Below are 20,069 nucleotides of genomic sequence, written 5' to 3' on the forward strand. Positions count from 1 at the left end.
CTCCGTGTGTTGTATTTTTTTACTGTTACTATATCAACCTGCCTTTAACCAGCCGATTTATGTCATTTTAAATGAATCACTTTGCCAGCGATACAGAATATTTCAGTATACCCAGCACACCACGTCTGCTCTAATGAGAGGGATCAAAAAAACCATCCAGAAGCCAGCACAAAGATATCTGACACCAGAATAACGGTCACAATTTCCTACTGTATGAGGAAATCCCTGGTTTCAGTTAGAAGCTGAGAGGTTCAGTCATTTCGAGCACCCTAGAGCCGTTTGTGGTCCCGGGCTGAGGTAAGTCCCCGTTCTGTTATGTCCGTGCTTCCTTCCGCTCCTGTGCTAAGGGCCTGGCGTGTCCTTGTCCCACAGCACCACGTACAGCCCCAAACCTCTCCTCACTGAAGGCTTCTCACCTCCTGCAGAGCACAACAGCTCAGGGAGGGTGGCAAACCAACCTTCTCCTCTAAGATCTCATGCCAACAGGTTCTTCCACAGGCAGCCCAAGGAGCGAGGCACTTTGGCCACCGATCCCTTCACCTTCCCTCCTGCTCTGTAAAACTCCCCCTGACACCTGGCTGCCTTTCCCACCTAAGGAGCCAAGCACAGGTGAATCATCTCTCCCAGCTCAGGGAAACCACCAAACATTGACACCACGTAAATCCTGGAGCAGGAGAGCAAAGCACAGCAGGCTCCTGAGGCCTCGTGCTGTGCTTGCTACGAGGAGGCTTCTGCCGCGCTGGCCACGAGGGATGTCGGTGCAGGCAGCAGCTTCGAGCCTCTCCACAAGCACCAACTGTGCTGATATTTCTCATGGCGTTGGGAGGACTCCTCGTGCCCTGCAACCCTCCACGTCCCACCTTTCACCTGCCCACAGGGGTCACGTCCCTGCTGGGAACAGGGAGCAGCACCGCTGCACATCTCCGAGGACAGCACTGACATCACAGCACTGAGACACATGAAGCCACCAGCACCCCCAGCAAAGCTGTACCTCGGGCTAGCAGGGCAGGGGAAATTTCATGGATACCGTACTGTTTTTGAAAGTGTAAACACATACCAGGAGAAAAGCAGGCACCTTTGTCTGTCCAATAACACCATCCTCAACCAGACCTCAAACACAACAGCCAAACTTCATCACCTGAGGTCTCACTGCCCCTGCAAGGGGGATAAACATGGGCAGGGCACCCTTCACCTTCCCCTGCTCTGCAGCCTCCCTGTGCTACCCAGCATTCCAGCAGAAAGGCAGGAAAACGAGTGAAGAAGTGGGAAGAGGGCTCCAGCGATCTCTGGCTCACAGCAGACAGCTAGGCTAGGCCACCAGCAGGCTTCCAAACTGCCTACACATTCTGCAGTAAAATTTGGTTTAGATTTTTCCTGTTGCAGTATTTTGTTTGCTGGCTGAATCTTCATTTTTAATATATACATACACACACACACATAGAGCCATGAAAGAAAGGAAAAGCTTCGCTTTAATTTCAGCAATAAACAAGCAATGCTCAGGTGATGTTATAACACACACATAACCACAGGAAAAAGCTGGTTTTGCAGAAGAAAATCTGCTTTTAGCACCAAGCCCCAAGCAAACAACCTCGGCTATGCTAAGGCACCCGTCTGCTCCCGCGGTGGGACCGGGGAAGGTCGGGGCGACGGAGCCCAGACCTGCACCAGCACCTCCGCTCCGTGAGCTGCCTGCTAAGGGCGAGCTCCGACCCCGTCCTCCTCCCGCATCCCCTGTCAAACCCCATGAAGCATCACCAAAAAACCGCTCTGCAGAGCAACACGGCCAGAGCGCGGCTCGGCTCGGTGCTACCGACTGCTCTGGACGGAATTCCTCACCCGCCGGCCGGAGCACCACCGGGCTGGGGATCCATAAACCCCCGAGCTGCGGGGGTTCGTCCCTGGGGGGATCGGCGTCCCCCCTTCACCCGCCGAGGGACTCCGCGCAAGTTGTGCCAAATGAACGCACGCATTCAACACATCCAGCACATCCAGCACACCCAGCCCGGCTCTGTGCTCGCCACGGCCGGACCCGGTGCCGGCGGAGGCCGCGGGAGCCGGGGCACGGCCGGACCGTTATGTCCGGCCCGGGGAGGGCGCCGGGGGCCGGCCGGGGCCGCGGCGGGGCGGGCGGTACCTGGGCTCGGGCAGGGTGATCTTCTTGCTGGCCCTGGCCGCCGGGGTGCTCTTGCTCTTCTCCATCGCCATCAGGTAGCTGACATCGGCCAGCACCGCCTCCAGGTCCGCCATGTTCCCGCTCCGCCGCCGGGCTGCAGATGGAGGCTCCGCCGGGGCAGCCGCCCCCGGGGCGGGGGTTGGCGGCGGGCGGCGGCGGCGGCTCCGCCGGTGCGGCCGAGCGGCACCCGGTGCGCGTGTGCGGAGCGCGGGGGCCGCTCCCCGCCTCCCGCCCTGCGCCCCGGGCGGGCGGGCGGCAGGAGGGAGGGACGGACGGACGGTCGGTCGGTCGGACGGTCGGTCGGACGGTCGGACAGACGGCAGAGGGAGGGAGGGAGGGAAGGAAGGAGGGAGCCCCCGCCGCGCCCCCTCAGCGCCCGCCCGCCCCCGCCGGGCCCATGGCGGCGGCCGGTCCGCCCCCGCCGCTCGCAGCCTGCGCGGCCCCCGCGGCCCCGGACCCGCAGCTCGGAGCGCGCGCGGCGGCCATGGGCGGGCGGACCGGGCTGCCCCGCGGCGCCGCCGAAAATCCGGACATGGATCGGCGGCGGCCGGAGCGGGGAGCGCCCGCCGGGAGCGCCGTGAGGGGGAGCGCCCCGAGGGCACCGAGCGGGGACGGCACCTGCGGGGTTCGCTGGCCCGGACACGGCCGGGGGTCCATTCTGCCCTGTGAGGGTGGGGAGGTCCTGGCACAGGGTGCCCAGAGAAGCTGTGGCTGCCTCATCCCTGGAACTGTCCAAGGCCGGGTTGGACGGGGCTTGGAGCAAGCTGGGCTAGTGAAAGGTGTCCCTGCCCGTGGCAAGGGCTGGGATGGGATTTAAGGTTCTTTCAACCCAAACCACTGTGGGATTCCATGGTTCCACTAAGGGGGAAACACCAGAGCCAACGCCAGCCACGCAGCACTGAGCTGCCTGCAAGCCTCAGCACCCAGTCGGACACATAAATTCAGAATTAATTTCCTCATCATTTATTAAAACGCGTGCATAACAAAAACAGGATACAAATAAACGCATGTGTGTGACACTCCGCTCGTTGAACCGCTTGCTGGCAAATAACGATGCGAAACAGGGCACCCAGGTGTCCTTGGGCTCGGAGCAGAGCTCCGTGCTCGTGTTCCTCCTTCAAGTAGTAGTAGCTCCACTGCAGCCAAGCAGATATGCAGATTTCAAGTGCTTTCTTTTCTGAATTTCGTCAAATATGTCATAAATAATTGGCTCAATGAAAGGCTAAGTCAATGACAAGTCTGAAGTTTGAAACTCAGCGTGTTTTGAGCTCTTTTCAAGTGCCGCCACTCCTCCTGCCTACATCTTTATGAAAGTTAATGATCTGATTAAAGCGAGGTAGAGTATACAGCTGGGAGGATTTCACCGTGTGCCTCATTATGAACCGTCTGAGAACCTGCTTTTTGTTGAAAATGTTAATTTAAGCCAACACTTTCCACCGCAGCAGATCCATTGGGGAAGGTTTCCCCTCCACCAGTGGCCACAGAGCAAAGCTGAAGCTCAGGTTGTCCAAGCAAGAGTGGAAGGGAGCAGACGAAGAAGTGGGGCACATCCCTCCTGGAGGTTCAAGGGTAAAGTCTCCCACCAGCCCCGTTTAAAGGTTTCACTGATCCAAGCTATGAAAAGGGATATTTTTATCTCCCAAAAACCTCTGGACTGGCAAGACTGCTGGGGCTGGCTGTGGTTCCTGAGGCTCCTCAGGCTCAGTCCAGACCTGGGGCTCCCACCCAAAGCTTATTCCAGAGCCTCCACGTGGGCTCTCCATTCGCAGGGGTGTGATGGGGAAAGAAATTCCTCTCACCACATCCTCAGCCTGGTGATGTGACTGGACACGTGCCTTTTGCTGGCTCTTCCCAGGGGACTGCCCCGTTGTGGCTTCTGCAGCCCCTCTGCCCATCTCTCACTGGTATTTCACATTTCATTTCCTGAAATGTGACTGCAGAAGCAGCAGCTCACGGGGAGGATCTCGGCACTGACCTGAGGGTGTTGCTAAACACCCCGAGCAAACAGAAACCATTGCCCGGATGAGGAGGCCCCTGTGTTTGCTGAGATATTTGAATGGCTTTACAGTGATGGTGACAGCAAAAGCGGCCACCAAAATGCCCCATAGGATTCCTAATGCTCTCCTATTTATTCCTGTGCCACGTTTTCATCATCATTAGCTGGATATTATTGTTGTGTAGACATCAAAGACATTCCTGGTGGCAGTTTCTAGGAAGTGAGGTCTGGTGAGGGCCAAGTTAAGGTACTTGTTCCTTTCTTTCTGCTTTTGAGTTTCCACTGGTGCTGGTGTGGCAGCAGCAGCTGGCACCAGGGTGGTGGTGGTGGGAGGTAAGCAAAGGTGTTCTCTGCACTGCTGATTTCCCAGGTGTGACTGCAGTGCAGTCGGAGGTGGTGGCACGTCCCCACAGCCACCCCTGGCTGGGAAGAGGCAGCCCACGTCAGGCTCTTCATGCTCACCTCTAGCAGTGTGTAAAACATTTTTCAGTGGTGTATTCAGATATTTTAAAGGTCACTGGGACAGGTATTTTTTAATAACAGAGTGGAATAAAACCTGGGTTTTTTCCCCGAAGCGAACAGAACAGGCAGTGCCAGCCTTCTTTTCAGGGAAGTTCAATTCCCCAAGTGCAAGGCCTGCAGCTTTCCTTAGCCCGTGTTGTATTCCAGGCTGAGTGTTTGTGTTGTTCTTGCGTTGTTTTGTGCCTCGTGTGTTGGGTTTGGTGTTTGTGTTTATAAACAGTGCTCTGGGGATTCCCCCAGGTAAAGGAAACCCAGAGTTAATCGATGCCAGGGTTAGCAGAGGTCAGAACACGATACACTCTGAATGCATTTAAGTATCTCCTGACATTTCTGCGGATGGTGATGGATGCTGCTCAATCAATTTAAGCGTGTCTCGAGGCCTGGCAGGGCTGCAGGCTCTGCATCCACTGCGGAGCCAGGAAACCAACCTCCCCTCTGCTGCTCCTTCCTTCCGAGGAGCGAGTTCCTCCTACCATCTGTGTGAGATTTAAATGTTTTATTTTGCCCTGCTCTGCTTCACAGGATGACAGATGATATTACAGGGAGCTACGAGGCTGTTGTAGATTTATTAGTGCGTCCCACTCTGACACCATCCCATCAAGATAACTCTGCAACACGTTACCCAGGACAGAACCACATCCATCCTGCTGCCCTCCAAGCTGTGCCAAATCCCATATCAGATAAGATCTTTGCTCTATGCTGATGCCAGCAACATCTCTCAAGGGGAATGTTCACATGAAAGATCTTTAAATATTATTTTTAATACGATTTTTACTAATATTTCTAATATACTGACAGAAGTGCACATAGGTTGAGATTAAGAGAATTAAGGAGTGTTTAGCTCAGTTCTCTCCGTGGGATGCTGCTGTCTACGGAGAGGGCAAATTCTCTCCTCCCTGGCAGCACTGGTAGAGGATAATTTATTGGTGATGGATCCCCATAGGAATCTGACTCTCTGTGGCTTGTTTTGCTGCAGTACTGGCAGTACTTGTGGGGTGCCTGACTGAAGGGGAGAGGGCAGAACCCCCTTCCCCACGCTCCCCTCAGTGTGCCAAATCAGCTCCCGAGCACAGGGTTACCTGGAGGGGAAGCAGCTCCTGCTTAATGAGGTTGTGTGAGGATTCACCAGGCAGCAGTGCTGCAGTGCCTGGAGGCCAGTGGGGCAGGAAGAAATACAAACCATTCCTGGGAAAAGCAGGGCAATGCCAGCGCTCATCCCGCAGCCTCACCGCTCCTGCGGCTTTAGCCCGGCATCCCAAGGAAACAGCCTCACTCCATCCCCTCTGCCTGTCAAATTCTGCACTTTGCCAGGCCCCGGGGTGGCTTTGGCCCCTCTCCCCTCCAGTGGGAGGCACATCCATGCCAATCCCACGGGCATTCATTCCTCTGCAGCATCCGCACGCACCCAGGCTGGAGTTGCATCCCATCTCCTTAATGCTGCACTAATAAGTGGTGAGAGGCAATGCGGAAAACAAATAGAGTAATTAATGGCCGTGGCTGCTGCTGCTTTTATTCACTGTCTGTTCCAGAAGGAGAAGCTTTACAGAAGGCAGCCTCTGCCCTCGCAGTGCCCTTGCATTTGGCACCCCAAATCCCAGGGTGGGGGGAGCTCCACAGCTCTGGCCTCCTGGAGAAGCAGGGTGGCTCCTCCACATCTCCACGGATTCCTCCAGCTTGCTCCTGAATACTCTCAACAAAGGCACTTCAGCCACCTCAGACAGGTAAAACCTCAACATAGCTTAGCATCAGCATGTTCCTTTTTGCAAATAGCTGACATGATGAGGAGGTTGGGTTTTAATTAGGAAACAAGTGGCAATTCAATTCTCAAAAATATTATTCACCATCAAACATTTGTACTGGCATAGTCAGACTAGCAATAATTATGTCCTCTGGGGGCAGAGATAAGAGCAGAGTTGAAAGTCATGCAACATCTATAAAGTCTTGCATGAGAAAACACAGGCACGAGAAGTCCGGGGCCTCCCGTTCGCAATTGCATCACACCATCCCTCTCACCATGGAATAAAAATATCTTACTGACATTTTCCTCTGCACATTTTCTTCCCCTGACACGGCACATAGCAATGTCCTGGTGCTGCCTCCCACCCCAGGCTGTGCCTTGCCAGCTGCAGCCTGGAGCCCTCGTTGTGACCCCCTGGCAGCTCACACGGGGACATCACTGATGGCACAGCTTCCCTCCCTCCCTCCCACCATGCACACAGATAAATAAAGAAGCATCACCCCCTCACCTGGCCAGGGCAAGCTTTAAAAACACAGGAGCAGCATCAGGACAAGCTGGGTCACAGAGCCAGAACTGCCACGCCAAAACTATCCCAGGTGACCAGTGGAGGCACAGGGGTGACGCTGGACAGATGAAACACCCACTGCAGGAGGGCAGAGCCAGGGCTCTGCATTAGCACCCAGCCCTGGTTCTGTTCCTTAAGCAGCATCCCCTGGTGCATCCCCACTGCAGCCACCTGGGCTCCTCTGCAGGAGGGGCAGGGATGTTTGAGCCATTTTCACACATAAATCTCCACTTGTGGCTGTCCTTACAGCTCAGTCGTGACCTAGATGTGGCATCTCACTCAGTCCTTGCTGGAGGGGCTCATTACAGCCCATGGGGGTTAGAGGGGCCTGAGAACCAAGGGCAGTGGGGCAGTGACCCTCACAGACCCCCCCCTCCTGGGTCACAGAGCACCTTCCCCGTGTCCCCCAGCCTGTGCCATCCCATGCCCAGCTCAGAACTGACCCATCTTCAAGAAGTCCCTGATTTAAAAACAATAGAGTGTGTTGTCACAGATTAAAGCAAATAAACCCAGTGAGAACTGGAACAGCAAATGTCTCAAAGCCCCACAGAGTCAAAGTGTTCCCGGTTCAGCATTGTGGTGGGATCAGACACTGAAGGAGCATTTTCCCTGCACAGATTGATCAGCCAAACAGATGTCAAGAGGGACCCATTGAGCATTTGCTGTTCCACAGGCTGGCTTGAATGTAACTTCATAAAGGGAAAATAAAAAAATCAATAATTGCCTAATTTAGCTATAAATTCTGAGGGACAGAAGGAGAAAAACCAACAACTGTGCAGATATTGAAATGGCAGAAGGTAATTCAGATTCTGTCGTGGCATCTATGGAAGTTAAATTGTGTAGTGCTGGAAATGAGAGCCTTCCTCTCCTGGGAGGTTCTGCTGCCCATCACAGGGGTGAATCAGGACAGGGTCAGTGCTGGAGGTGCTGGGAGGGCTCAGAGCTCGCTCCAGCCGCAGCGATGCCGGGCCAGGCGCAGTAGGAGGGGGTCGGCAGCCGGAGGGTGCGGGGCTGAAATCCCCCCGGAGCGCCAGAGAAGCTGTCTCTGCTCCTTGGAAACAAGTCTGGGTGTGTGGGAAATGCTTTCTAGTTATTTCTCTTCGCTGGCTCTTTGTGCTCCAAGTCTGTTTACACTCAAATTGGCATTTTCTGCCCTGGCTGATCGTTCACCCGGATCCCATCTCACCTGTCTGGGCTCGGTGCTGGCCCTCGGTGCCTGATGTCACCGCAGACAGGGGCAGTGTCAGCTGAAAGGAGCACCACAGGCTGCTCATGCAGCTTGGCTGCCCGGCCCCAGAGCACCCAGGAGCTGCTGGTCCAGCCCTCACACAGGCAAACCCACCAGAAACATGGGAATGCGCTGCCTGCTCGGGAGCGAAATGGCACGGGGTTTATTTGTACTTCTGTCACATCAAAGGGGCCCTTGTTTGAATTCTTCTGCCTTTAGCCTGGAGAAGAAGAAGGGGAAAGATTGGGTCCTATTAATAGCCTTGCATCCCACAAGATCCGAGCCTCGCAAGAAGCCATGAAAGACTGCGGCATCTGATTCCCTGAATAAATGAGGTAATTTAGGAAGAAGTGCGTGCTCAGCAGCCTTCATTACTGCCTTCTGCAGCTCGGTGGGAGATGACAGTGACAACTCACTTCGGTATCAGTAGCACCCAGGTCCCAGAGGAGCTGTGCTGTGCCCGAGAGCATGGGCAAGGGTGCCGCTTCTCCCTCAACATTCCTGATGCTGCAGCAAAAATCCCCAGGACTGGCACAGAACGAGTGGAAGGAGCACTCCAGCAAGCTGATGGGCCAGCAAAGGAGGGGCACAGCTTTGCATGGATGCCAAGAGACTGGTGCTGTTGACAGGGCAAAGGGATGTTTGGGAATTCACTGCACTCGGAGGAGGACTGTGTGGTGGGGCTCCAGTCCTACATCCCCAGGGACTGAGGAGGGAAAGCCACTGGGGACACCCCGGCTGTGGGGAAGGGCCAGGAGCTGTAGATGGGCTGGCATGGCAGGGACGTCTGCTGCAGGCCCCTGACATCATCCCACACCAGGATTTTTCTCTTGTGGGCTGTGGGATGTGTGGAGCATCCCGCTGTCCCAGCTGTGGGTAACACCCACGGGGGCACCGGCCTGGGATTAGCCAGAGCGCAGGGAGGGCTCTGACCCCGCTCCACGTCCTGGCAGCGCTGAGATTTATGTCAGCTTTCCCTTAAGCAGATTTTTGGCCTCTAAGTGTCAAGTTTAATCCCGACACCGAAGGTCTGTGTGGCAGCCGGTGCCTCTGGCTGTGTCATCACCCCGCACGCAGGTGCTGGGGACTGAGCTGCCCTTTGCATGTCAGGCCTGAGGTCACCAGAGCCACCAGCTGTGCTGTCCCCAGGCTGCTGGATATGCCCTTGTGCCAGCACCCAAATCCGTGGCCACCTGGTCTGGAGCGAGGCGGGGGTGAAGGAGCCCACGATCCTTGCAGAGCTGCGCTCCCGCAGTGCCTGGCAAATGGCAAAACAGAAGGATTTGCAGGATCATGCCCCATCCTATCTGCAGCCCCATATGCCAAACAATTAATCTTCCCTCTCGGTGCCCTTGTAAAGCAGACCAATAAATTGCCTTCATTTCACAGCTGAGGGAACGTGGTTCCAGTGAGGCCGCTGCCCGGGGGAGTGGCCACAGGGGCTCTCCGGAGTGGGTCAGTGGCCACATCCACACGGATGGCTGCAGCCCCGCCAGGACAGCCTTCCCCGGGGGAACAGGGACTATTCTCAGAGAGATTTACACGTCAGAGAGCACAGCGAATAAACCCTGAGTGACCTCAAAAGCATCTTTCTGCTAAAATGCATTCCCATGGCCTTAGCATCTGCAGCTCAGCTTGACCCTGTGGCTGGGAAGAGGCACCTCCAACGGGAGGGTGTAGCAGGCCTCAGTGCCATGCATTCTCTAAGGGAATTAGGGCAAATTCGGGCACCAAAATGCCATTACTGTGGGAATGGACCTGCTGCGGTCCTGGTGCCTTCATCCCTACAGTGGCCACTGTCCCCACGGGGGCAGAGCCACTGTCCCTTAGAGAGCAGGCGGTGTCCAGAGGGATGAGGGTTAAAGCGCCCCACTTCCCGTTCCACACGGGAACAGAACGAGTGGAAGGAGCCTCTGCCTTTGGAGCTCATCTGGGCAGATAATGGACTTTGCCTTCTGACTTTATCTGCTGCAAATCTCTCCCGTAATTGCTCATCATCCGGAAACCTGGAGAGAGCCAGGACAGACATTCCCGCCGTGTGAGACAGCCGTCCTCTCCCTCCCTGCCCTCGTCCTGCTGCCAGCCTGTGCCCAGAGCCCCCAGCAAACCAGAGCCCCCAGTACATCCATCACACCAGAACACCCAGTATGCCCAGTGCAACCAGCACACCAGGGCACCCAGTGCACCCCTGCGCGTCCAGCCAGGGGGAAGCTCTCAGTGTGGGACTTGTGATGGCAGCTCTCCCTTTCAGCCCCTCAACTAAAGGGCTCTGTCCCCCCACCCTACCTCAGCTTCTTCCACCCCTAAAAGAGCCGAGGGCTCCGCGGGCGAGGGGCAACTCAGAGGCTCTCAGCACCCAAAAACCCCGCGCAGCACAGGGGCACAAGCCCGCCTCGGGAACTGGGTGTTGGTGGTGGGGGCTGCTCGCACTTCAAAGCGCCTCTCCGGCAGCTTCGAGCAGCGTTTCGTTCTGCGGCTGCCGAAGGAGCAATCCCGTCCTGCAGAGGAACACCAGACGTCACTCGCGGGAAGGTTGCTAAGCGAGCTGGTCCCTCCTCATGATGCACGACTTCATTACGCGGCTCCCTAAATGGATGTTACACACAAATGACATTTGCCTTGGAGCATATGAGCTCCCAAAATAGCGGGCGGCTCTCCGCGCTATTGCTTTGGTTTCCCGAAGAATGTCCCTATTGTCTGCGGGGCTGCTGTGCCCATGCCTGGCACAGCCCGCCGGGGTTGGGGGGTTGGGTACAAAGGGATGGGGACCCCCAAACCAGCCGAGCTGTGCCCGGCGTGGCAGCGATGGGGGAGCCCGGGGTGGCCCCGTGGCCAGGATGGAGTGAGGCCATGAGGAACGATGAATGCAGGCCCTTCTCTTGCTCCGATCATCTTCGTCTCCCTGCCTCAAAATTCTTTCCTGATGCTTCGCTCAGGGTTTTTCCACAGGCTGGGTGTTTCCCCTGAGGGGAAGAGCCCCCAGAGATGCTCCAGACACAGCCCCGCTCCTGCACGAGCCTCCCACCACCCAACGCTCTGCCAAAGGGACCAAACCCAGCTCATGACGCACCTTCCAGCACCTACAGAGGTGACAGAGGGGACAGGGCACCGTGTCATACCCCAGGCACCCAGCTAAGGCCACTTCTGCCAGGCTGCAGCCACGGCCGTGGTGGCAGCGCCAGGGACTGGCTGCTCACGTGGCCATTTCATCTAAAATTCTTAAACTCAGCGCCGGCTGTCCTTTGAGATGAACTGAACCATGCAGAGAGAAGGTCTGGCTCCAGCTCTGCGCCGTGTGAAAGGTACAAATAAAAAAGAAACATAAAGGTTATGTCCATGCCGAAGAGAGAAATTTGCTTTTCCTTTTTCTTTTCTTCCCCCCCCTCCCCCCCCCCCCCCGATTTCCTAAGAACATCCTCGGCAGCCGATCTGTGCCGCTCTGCTGTAATCCGGTGATATATTTTAATCCCATTACGTTGCCATGCGCTCGCTCGAAGCCCGCCCGGACTGGGAGGAACAGATGTTTCCTAATTGGCACTCGTGCTGCCCAGGGGTTTCCAGCTCCGACAATGTTCCTCTGCCTCCGCTGGCGCTGTCCCTGCCGCTGGATTTGCAGCCTCAAAGGATGTAACAACGCTGGCTGCTCCTGTGCCAATGCCCCACCTGGAGCTGCTGTTCTCCGGCCCCTGGTGCCCCCGTGGAGGGGTCACTCTGTCACTGCTGGCCGTCCCCGCGGGTGACCGAGGAAGCAATCGGGGCTGCCCTGGCCGCTCGCCCGCAGGGAGATGCAGCATTTGCTTTTTTCCGTTTGTTTGGGGAAAGGATGCGGAGGGAGCCCCGTCCCGCGGCACCCGGGCGGCCGCGGCTGCCCAGCTCCTCACTCCCACCACGGCTGAGCCGCTGCTTCCCAGCACATCCCCTTGGCTCTCCATGAAGCATTTTAGTTTGGTCCCGAGTGTTTCATCATCGAGGGCGGGCGCGTGGGGCCGCAGCGTCGCTGTCCTGGCCGGCTGCAATCCCCTGATACCCGTTAATCCCATTATGTCTCCACGAGGCTGCTTCCAATTCTGGCCTCTGAAGAAGTGATGTTTCTTAATTAGCTTTTCAACCGGACAGGGGTTTTACTGGCTGAAAGGAGCAGTGGAGGTTTCATTCCTTCCTTTCTCTCCCTCATTACTCTGATCTCAGGAACAAAAACAAGGAGCAGAAAGGAAATGGGAGCCTGGCATTGAGGGCAAGAGAATCCACCAGCCCCTGTCACAGAGCCCAGGTACCAAGAGGTCGCCGTTTGTCTCACCAGTTGCAAACTGGGTTTGTGCTGCCTCTGCCCATAACCCAGAGCTCTCTCCCGCTGCCCCACACGGTCCCTGCAAGGTGGGCAAAGCCCCACTCCGGGCTGGCACTGGCCCGGCAGCGCCAGTGTGTCCCCAGCCAGTGCCCAGCAGCCGCCAGTCCCGGCTGATTCCCTTTCCACTGCTAATCTGGGGGTTTGACTGCAGCATTCAGAGCCTGGAACGGAAAAATTTCCTGACCCCCCGCTTCCCCACTCCCCCTTCGCATCCAAGTTTTACTGGTCACTACAAGCAGAGGTTCTGCTCGTGACACGGTGCCAGCGCCTGGTGCCCCCCAAGCCCTTTCATCCTCCCCCAGTCCCCCAGCCACTGGCGGGGACCCAGCACCCAGCAGGTCCCCACTGCCCAGCGGGTCCCCGCTTGCAGCAGCTGGTTTTTTTCCTCCCCAGATGTTTTCTCTAATCAGAAAAGGGGGAAAGAGGGTGCAGCAGCCGCAGGGAGCTCGGTATCCAGCTCCTCCCTGCTGCTGCCCATTCTCGGGAACAGCCAGAGCCCGGCGTTCCCTGCCAAAGCTCCTTTCTCTCTCCGGGATATTTCACTCCTGCCTCAGCCCTCGCATAAATCAGAGCAGAGATTACTTTTCCACATGCCAAAGCTGAACATTGATAAATCACAAGTCTGCCCTGTAAACCGCAAGGCTTTAATAAAACATGCTGGGTTCCTGCTTGGTTTTCCTTCCTTCCTTAAACCTTCAGTGTTTGTGGCTGGGTCTGTGCGTGGAGGCACAAACATGAGGCTGGAGGCTCACTTTAATGCAAAGAAGAAGAGGAAAAAATTGAAGCCAAGAATCTCATGTAATCACGTGGCTCCTGAAGCTGGAGAATTAAACATAACAATAATTTTCAGAGGACAAAAATCCGTGAAACCCACAGTAAAGCCCTCCCAGCGGGCAAGGCACGTTAGGTACCCAAAGTACCCAGGCTGCAGGTGCGACTGAGCTCACCCCACTGTGCCTAAGAATAAACAACTCGTATTTTTCAAGACTGGTGTTTTTTAGCCCAAGGTGATTCCCCAACCTGGGGTGTCCCGAGGGGGAAATTCGCAAAGGCAAAGCAAAGCAAAGCCAGTGGGAGCCGACAGGCACATCTTCATCTCTTCAGCACTTTTGCGTCCTCCTCCTCGCCAGCCCATCCCGCATCACCCCCGGTCCTCACGGAGGCGCCTCCCGAGGACAGACAACGGCTGCTGCTCCAGGTGGAAAAGAAAACAGGAAGGAAAAGACACCTCAGTCTCGGATGCGATTTAGCCAGGGTTTGCGTTATTCTTTCATTAATTACTCCGTGGCAAATTACTGCTGTTCCCCTGCAGGCAGCCCCGCTCCTGTGGGGTTCACCTGCCGAGGGTCCCGGGGTCCCCCCGCCCAGCCCAGCACGCTCCAGCCGCGGTGAGCACGGCAGGAACCGGGGGGCTGGAACCAGCACGGCCGGCGGCGATGGGGTCTGATCCCCCCCTTCCCTCCCCCATCCTTTTTGCTGGGTGAAGAAAAAAAAATCCCTTCCCCAGCCTGGAGAACAGCTTTAGCTCTGCCGGCTGTTGGCACGACGGCAAAACCACCCACCCACCCACCGCAGCGCCGTGGGACCGCTGACATCTCCGCAGCAGCGGCGCCGGCAGCCCCGCGTTCCCCCGCAGCCCCGCCGGCAGCGGGGGACGATGGGCAGCGGGAGGGAGGGGACAGGGACACGGCTGAGGTGGCCGGGGGCTCCGAGCTGCTGAGGCGACGAGCGCGGTAGCAGCGAGCCAGATGGCAGCTCCGCAGCGGGCGTGGGACGGAGGCGATCTTCTGCTTTTGAATAAAATTGAAAAAAAAAAACCCCAAAATAAGCTTTCAGCACATTTCCCCAGAGCCAGCGAGGGAAAAACCCTCCTCAGCAGAGCTGAAGCTGCCTTCAGCTGACCCGAGGGCGCCCACCTGGGTGCACCCAGCCGCCAGATGAGGAATTTCCCCCAACGGGTCCCACAGGAGCTGCTCTGGGCTCGTTCACATTTCGGTGCTTTTCCCCCCAGAACCCTCCCAGCTCACCCACAGCCGGGCTCCATTGTCCCCGCGGGAGCTGCCCTGGTCCCCGACTGCCGGGTTGGACAGGACTTGGGGCAACCTGGACTAGTGGAAGGTGGCCCTGCCCATGGCAGGGGAGTCGAACGGGATGAGCTTTAAGGTCCCTTCCAACCCAAACCGTTCTGGGGTTCCATGGCTGGGAATCTCTGGGGTCTCTTCTCCCCACGTCGCTGCTGCTTTCAGCAGTTTGCCCCCCAGAAGCCGCCGTTTCCCACCGACTATCCCGGCACGCACAGAGCACCGCGGGCACTCTGCCGCTGCTGCCGCTGAAATCCCATTTTTCACGAAAACGTTTGTGTCTGGGATGCTCCTGGATTCTCCTTGAGGAAGGAAAGGCGCAGCTTTCCGCAGGGAAGCGGCGCGGTGGCTGCCAAAGCACGCTTCGCCGAGGAGCTGACATTTCGCAGCAGCGTGTGGCGCGTTGGGCTGGTCGCCCGTGGGCTGGGCTGTGCCCGCCGTGGGGCTCCGCCGGGCTCTCTCCTCCGCAGCACAGGGAAAAGCCTCTGGCACACGGAGGATTCGGGGGCAAACCCCACTCAGCGGGAGCTGATGAGGAGGATGTTGTGCATCCCTGACTCCCCGAGATTCCCGGGTTTGCCGGGATTCACACCAAAACGCCGCAGCCAGGCAGGTCCCTGCTCCCCGGGCGCGGCGGTGCACGGGAGAGGAGAGCGGCAGGAGGCACGGGGTGCCCGGGGTGCCCCGTCAGGCGCCCCTCACCTGTGCCCACCATCGGCCCCCCGTGCCCACACGGCCGCAGTGACACAGAGAGGCTGCCACGGCCACGTCCTGCTGCCGGAGGGGACCGAGCCCAGCCGCCCCCGCCACCACCTCCGTCACCGTCACCGCCACCGCCTCTGCCACCACACGGAGCCCCCGGGCAAGCAGGTGCGGCTGCGTTCCTCCACCTCCTTTGCCGGACTTATGATCATAAAAGCATCCTCTAGCACCCTGACTGCTGAATTAAAGCATTATTACTAATTAAAGCTTCCAGAGCCTAATAACTAATGCCATTATTCGGATTGGAGGTGCCCCGACCGAGAGGGCCAATCCCCGCCCCCAGCATTTGCGGCATCCGCCTGAGCACCCGGTGCTCCGGGGACACCTTTGTCGGCCGCAGCAGGATGTGACCCCAGGACAGGGCTGAGCCCCAGAGCCACCGCGCTGGGGCCGGACGCCCCAGGTCCGCACAGGGTGAGCAGTCCCCGACCCTCCCGCTGAGCCCCAGGTCACCTCCCTCACCCCGGACACTTCGGTGACCTGGCAGCACCGATGGCACCGGCGGTGGGTGGCACTGAGAGCATCGGGGGTGCGGCCATGGGACCCCCTCCCCCACCCAGGAGCGCGGGGGGCCAGGACGGGCACCCCGACTTCTCTGCGCGCCGGGAATGAAGGGGTAGAGCTGGGACTTTGAAACTCCAAGCTTTATTGAGTTGCTTCGGCAGCGTGTGCATCACACGGGGGGAGGCGGGAGGCGAGGCCGCGGGGGCACAGCGGCGGCCGGGGGAACGCTTGCTCCGCTCCCCGCGCCCCGGCACGGGCCGGGGGCTTTAGTTGGTGGGGTGGTAAGCACCGCGCTGGTGCCACTGCATGTCCCGGATGCGCCTGACCGACTGGATCTGGGGGTGCTGAGCGCCGAAGTCTGAGCTGTCCTTGTAGTCCCCCTTTTCAAACAGGTACTGGTAGCCCCGGTAGCCAGGGTACTGGTATCCCACCCACCTGCCAAGGCAAGCGGAGGGGGGGTCATACATCACACACACCCCAACCATCACCCGGCAGAGCCCAGCCCCGTGGGGATGCTCCGGGATCCCCCCCCGGCCGCCCCCGGTACTCACGTGCCGCTCTGCACCCGCACGGATGAGACCTTCTCCTGGTAGCCGTGTGCGTGGAAGCTGGGCACATCGTCGTCTATGATTTCGATCTTCTTGCCGGTGAAGCTGGGGTTTTCGTACAGCACGATCTTGTGCTCCTGGCTGTCCTGCAGCCGGGAGAGCAGAGACGGGGGTCAGCGGCTGCCGGCCCCGCGGGGCTGGGCAGGGGGGGCAGAGCCCAGGGCTATGGGGAAACCGAGGCCAGGGCCGGCACCTTGTGCCGCCGCTCCCACCGATGCCGGGGGTGCTCCGCATCCCTCCATCCAGCTCAGAGAGCCGCTGCCTGCGCGGGCACTGCCAGACTTACCAGCAGACGTCCTCCGCTCTGGGGTCACCTGCCACTGCCCCCGTCCCCGCGCCCCCTCCGACCCCCCCACGGCTCCCCGGGCCCCGAGGGCTGGGGCGAGGGTGCGCAGGAGGGGGTGCCCCTCCGCCCGCGGGGCTGGGGAGGGCGGGGGAAGGCTGGGGAAGACTTCTGGCTGCAGACCTTGGTCTGGCGGGTGGGTAGTGGCTGTCTGGGTGCTCTCACCACTTTGATGGGTCTCAGGGAAGTGATGCTGTCGCTTCTCCGGCTGTTGGTCCAGGAGTCCCAGCGGGGGTACTCCCCCTTCTCAAACACAAACTGCTCCCCTTTGCAGCTTGCCTGCTCGTAGCCCACCCAGCTGGAAGAGAGCAGGGGACGCGCTTCAGAGGGGGCAGCGGCGCGGGGACCGGCCCCTGGCATCGCCCCCGGCGAGCGCCCGGGGCTGAGCCCCACCCGTGTCCCCTGCGCCCTGCCAGGAAGGGAGAGGTGCCAGGGAGGTGCCAGCCGGGAGCGGGCGAGGCTGCGGTGCCTCCGGCCAGCCCGCGCGTCTCTGCTGGCAGTGCCACCGCAGGGCTTCCCACTGGGGATGCTCCGACGTGGTGGCCACCCGTCCTTGGTCCCTGGGGACCCACAGGATCACCCAAATGTCCCAGCTGGGGCTGTGCTCCTACCAGGGCGCTCGGCAGCTGCCCCGTTATTCTGGGAGCAGCACTGCTGGGTGCAGGCAGGGAACCCTCCAGGGGCTTTTCAGGAGCTCTCCCTTGCCCGGAGCCCGTGGCTTGGAGAGCACACACAGGGCCAGCAGGCGGGGAGCGGGCACCAGGGGGGTCCCAGTCTCACCTGTCCCTGTACCCAAAGGGAAGGAAACCAAACTGGGGGTAACGCTGAGTGATCTGTGCCCATACCCACACCCCTCCAGTCTCCCTGTCACTGAGTGGGGGTTATCAGCCTGTCCAGGCGACGCTGTCACCCTCTGTTCACCCACTGTGTCCCCCTGCTCACCTGCTGGCACCCCCTGGCACCGGGCACTCACTGGGGTGAGGTGGGCGAGCAGCTCAGCTGTGTTGGCCGCAAGAAATTCGGGGTGCGATGCGGGTGTGGCAGCGGGGAGACCCCTCCTCCCCAGCCCCTTCCCTCCCACCCCCCGCCTGGCCCCCAGAGCCCCTCACGTACGGTCCGGAGTGCACCAGGATGGAGCCCACTTTGTCCACGCCGGCTTCCTTCAGGTTGGGGCAGGCCCCGCTGAGCTCATGGCAGCGGCCCTGGAAGTTCTCCTGCTCGAAGATGGCAATCTGGAAGAGAGCAGGACCTCAGTGTGGAGGTCACCCCGGCCCTGCTGCCACTGCGGGGGGCACACGCTGTTCCCGGCCACTGGGCAGCACATCTGCAGCAGCCCAGACCTCTCACTCTCCCAAAACTGCACTCCAGAGGGTTTTAAGGAGTCTGTGAGTGCAAGCCACCGCTCCTATCCCTCTGGGGATGCAGCTCTCACTCACGGGTGCCCCCGAGCCCCTGCCAGCACTGTCCCAGTGCCCCTGGTAGAGGGATGCCCACACTCACAGCGGGCATCAAACAGCTGAGGGACTTGGGTTGTGGTTGGAGCGCCGCAGCCACCAGCGGGACACTGCGACCCAGACACCCGGGGACAGCTCGGGGACAGCCCCAGGGCCGCCAGCTCAGCACTGATCTCAGGGGTCAGCGGGCAGTGGGGACAGATCTGCTGCGTCTGCAGCGGTGGTGGGAGATCAGCGCTTGATCTGTTCCCACCCGCTCCACCTGCACTGAGGCTGCAGGATGCCAGAAAAACCCCGTTCCCCATCCCCTCGTCCTGCTGCAAACAGCTCAGCAGCGCAGCCGGCCGCGCTTGGCACCAGCCAGGGGTACTGGGGGTGCTGGCGAGGGGAGCTCAGCTGCTGCCAGCGGTGTCTCAGGGTATGATTTGGGCACCCAGTGAGGCTGAGAGTGCCCTGGCCCCTCTGCAGGGCTGGGCAGTCTCACACTGACCTTGGAGCTGGCTTGCTGCTGCTTGGAGGCTGGCATTTGGTGCTCGGAAGCCATCATCAGCTGGGTTGTCTGCTGCCTTGGGAGGGAAACTCAGCATGTTAAAAGCTGCCACTGAGGACACACTGGGGACCATGCTCAGAGCCCCGCGTTCATGCCCTGTCTCCGTGCCCCTGTCCGTACCCTGCAGTTCGCCCGGGGAAGAGGGTGTTGGGACCAGGGCTCGCAGCAGGATGGGCTCAGGCTGGGGTTGTCAGGGACAAACCCTGCTTAGGGCTGCTCAGCACCCCAAACCTCCCCAGGCTCGTGGCAGAGCACAGGCAATGGCCCTTGGGACCTGCCCGGCTTCTCCAGCACTGGGAACTGTGAGCCCAGGGAATTCCCAAATCATTCCCAGTGGAACCCAGCCCCTATGGTCGAGGCTTTTCCTGCTGTCCCTGTCCAGCAAGTAACAGCTGAGAGTTCCTGTCCCACGCGGGTGCTTGAAAGGGTGATGGAGAGAAGCCCCAGGGCTCCCCCCCGCCAGCCCCAGCCCCGAGGAGCCTGTGCCGAGCCCTCCCTACTCTGCCTGGCACTGCCACTCCTTGGAAGGAGCCCCGTCCTCAAGCCCAGCGGGGCCCTCAGTATCTGAGCAGCTCCAAAACAGGTGAAAACGGCTCATTCCTGACAAAAAGAAACGGAGCCATGGCCGGGTGGTGATGTCCTGCTTTGGGCTGCAGGGACGGGACTGCCCCCGGCTCAGCCGCTGCGTGCCCACACCCCGCTGGCACCGGGAAGAGATCCCGGCCCCGGGGATCGGGAGGAGGCTACGGCAAAAGAGAGGACAACAAATAGCAAAGTCTTACCAGTTATACCAGTACCCGCTTGAGCCAGTGACGGGCTGGGGCCGGGAGGTGGAATTTATACCGAGCTGCAGCAGAGTGGTGCCAAAACTATTTACAAAATAGTTAAAGCCTGATTCAAAGCGAGAATGCTGGATTAAACCCCAATGAAAACCAGGGTCAGCTGATCCGCCGCAGCCTTTGTCTGCCCGAGCACCAAGCCCGAGTTATTTCATTACCTGTCACATTCGAGTCACCCGCTTTGTCGGGTTGGTGGCGAGGAGATTTGGAGTTTGCAAGCATCAGCCGAACGCGTGCCAAGAGCCGGGGCGGCCCTGGCCAACAAAGCCCCGCCAGCCCCGCTTCAGGCGTTTCGGGGCCAGAGACTTGATCCCCCCGACAGCCCGGCAGCCGCCGCCGGAGCTGCTGAGCTCGGCTC

At 59.2% G+C, this 20,069-nt stretch overlaps 2 protein-coding genes across 4 annotated transcripts in view; both read right to left on the reverse strand.

The window, feature by feature from the left end:
* Positions 1 to 2,341, reverse strand: part of GRK3 (G protein-coupled receptor kinase 3) — a 60,336-nt gene extending 57,995 nt beyond the window's left edge. For both annotated transcript variants that reach the window (XM_032127675.1, XM_032127674.1), the window contains exon 1: positions 2,135 to 2,341. In XM_032127675.1, the coding sequence (XP_031983566.1) occupies positions 2,135 to 2,247 (113 nt within the window). In that variant the 5' untranslated portion in view covers positions 2,248 to 2,341. The remainder of the gene's footprint in view (positions 1 to 2,134) is intronic.
* Positions 2,342 to 16,039: 13,698 nt separating this feature from the next.
* CRYBB2 (crystallin beta B2) lies at positions 16,040 to 19,758 on the reverse strand. 2 transcript variants are annotated; one of them, XM_032128314.1, is made up of 6 exons: positions 19,655 to 19,758; positions 18,813 to 18,888; positions 17,982 to 18,100; positions 17,034 to 17,166; positions 16,469 to 16,611; positions 16,040 to 16,352 (listed from the first exon to the last, which is right to left on the reverse strand). In XM_032128314.1, the coding sequence occupies exons 2-6, from the start codon at positions 18,867 to 18,869 to the stop codon at positions 16,184 to 16,186; spliced, it is 621 nt and encodes a 206-aa protein (XP_031984205.1). In that variant the 5' UTR covers positions 18,870 to 18,888; positions 19,655 to 19,758; the 3' UTR covers positions 16,040 to 16,183. The 2 variants fall into 2 exon arrangements, with proteins under 2 accessions (XP_031984205.1, XP_031984204.1); XM_032128313.1 differs by having other exon boundaries at positions 16,992 to 17,166.
* Positions 19,759 to 20,069: the final 311 nt, after the last annotated feature.

This window comes from Corvus moneduloides, chromosome 18 (assembly GCF_009650955.1).
Source record: "Corvus moneduloides isolate bCorMon1 chromosome 18, bCorMon1.pri, whole genome shotgun sequence".
Lineage (NCBI taxonomy): Eukaryota > Metazoa > Chordata > Aves > Passeriformes > Corvidae > Corvus > Corvus moneduloides.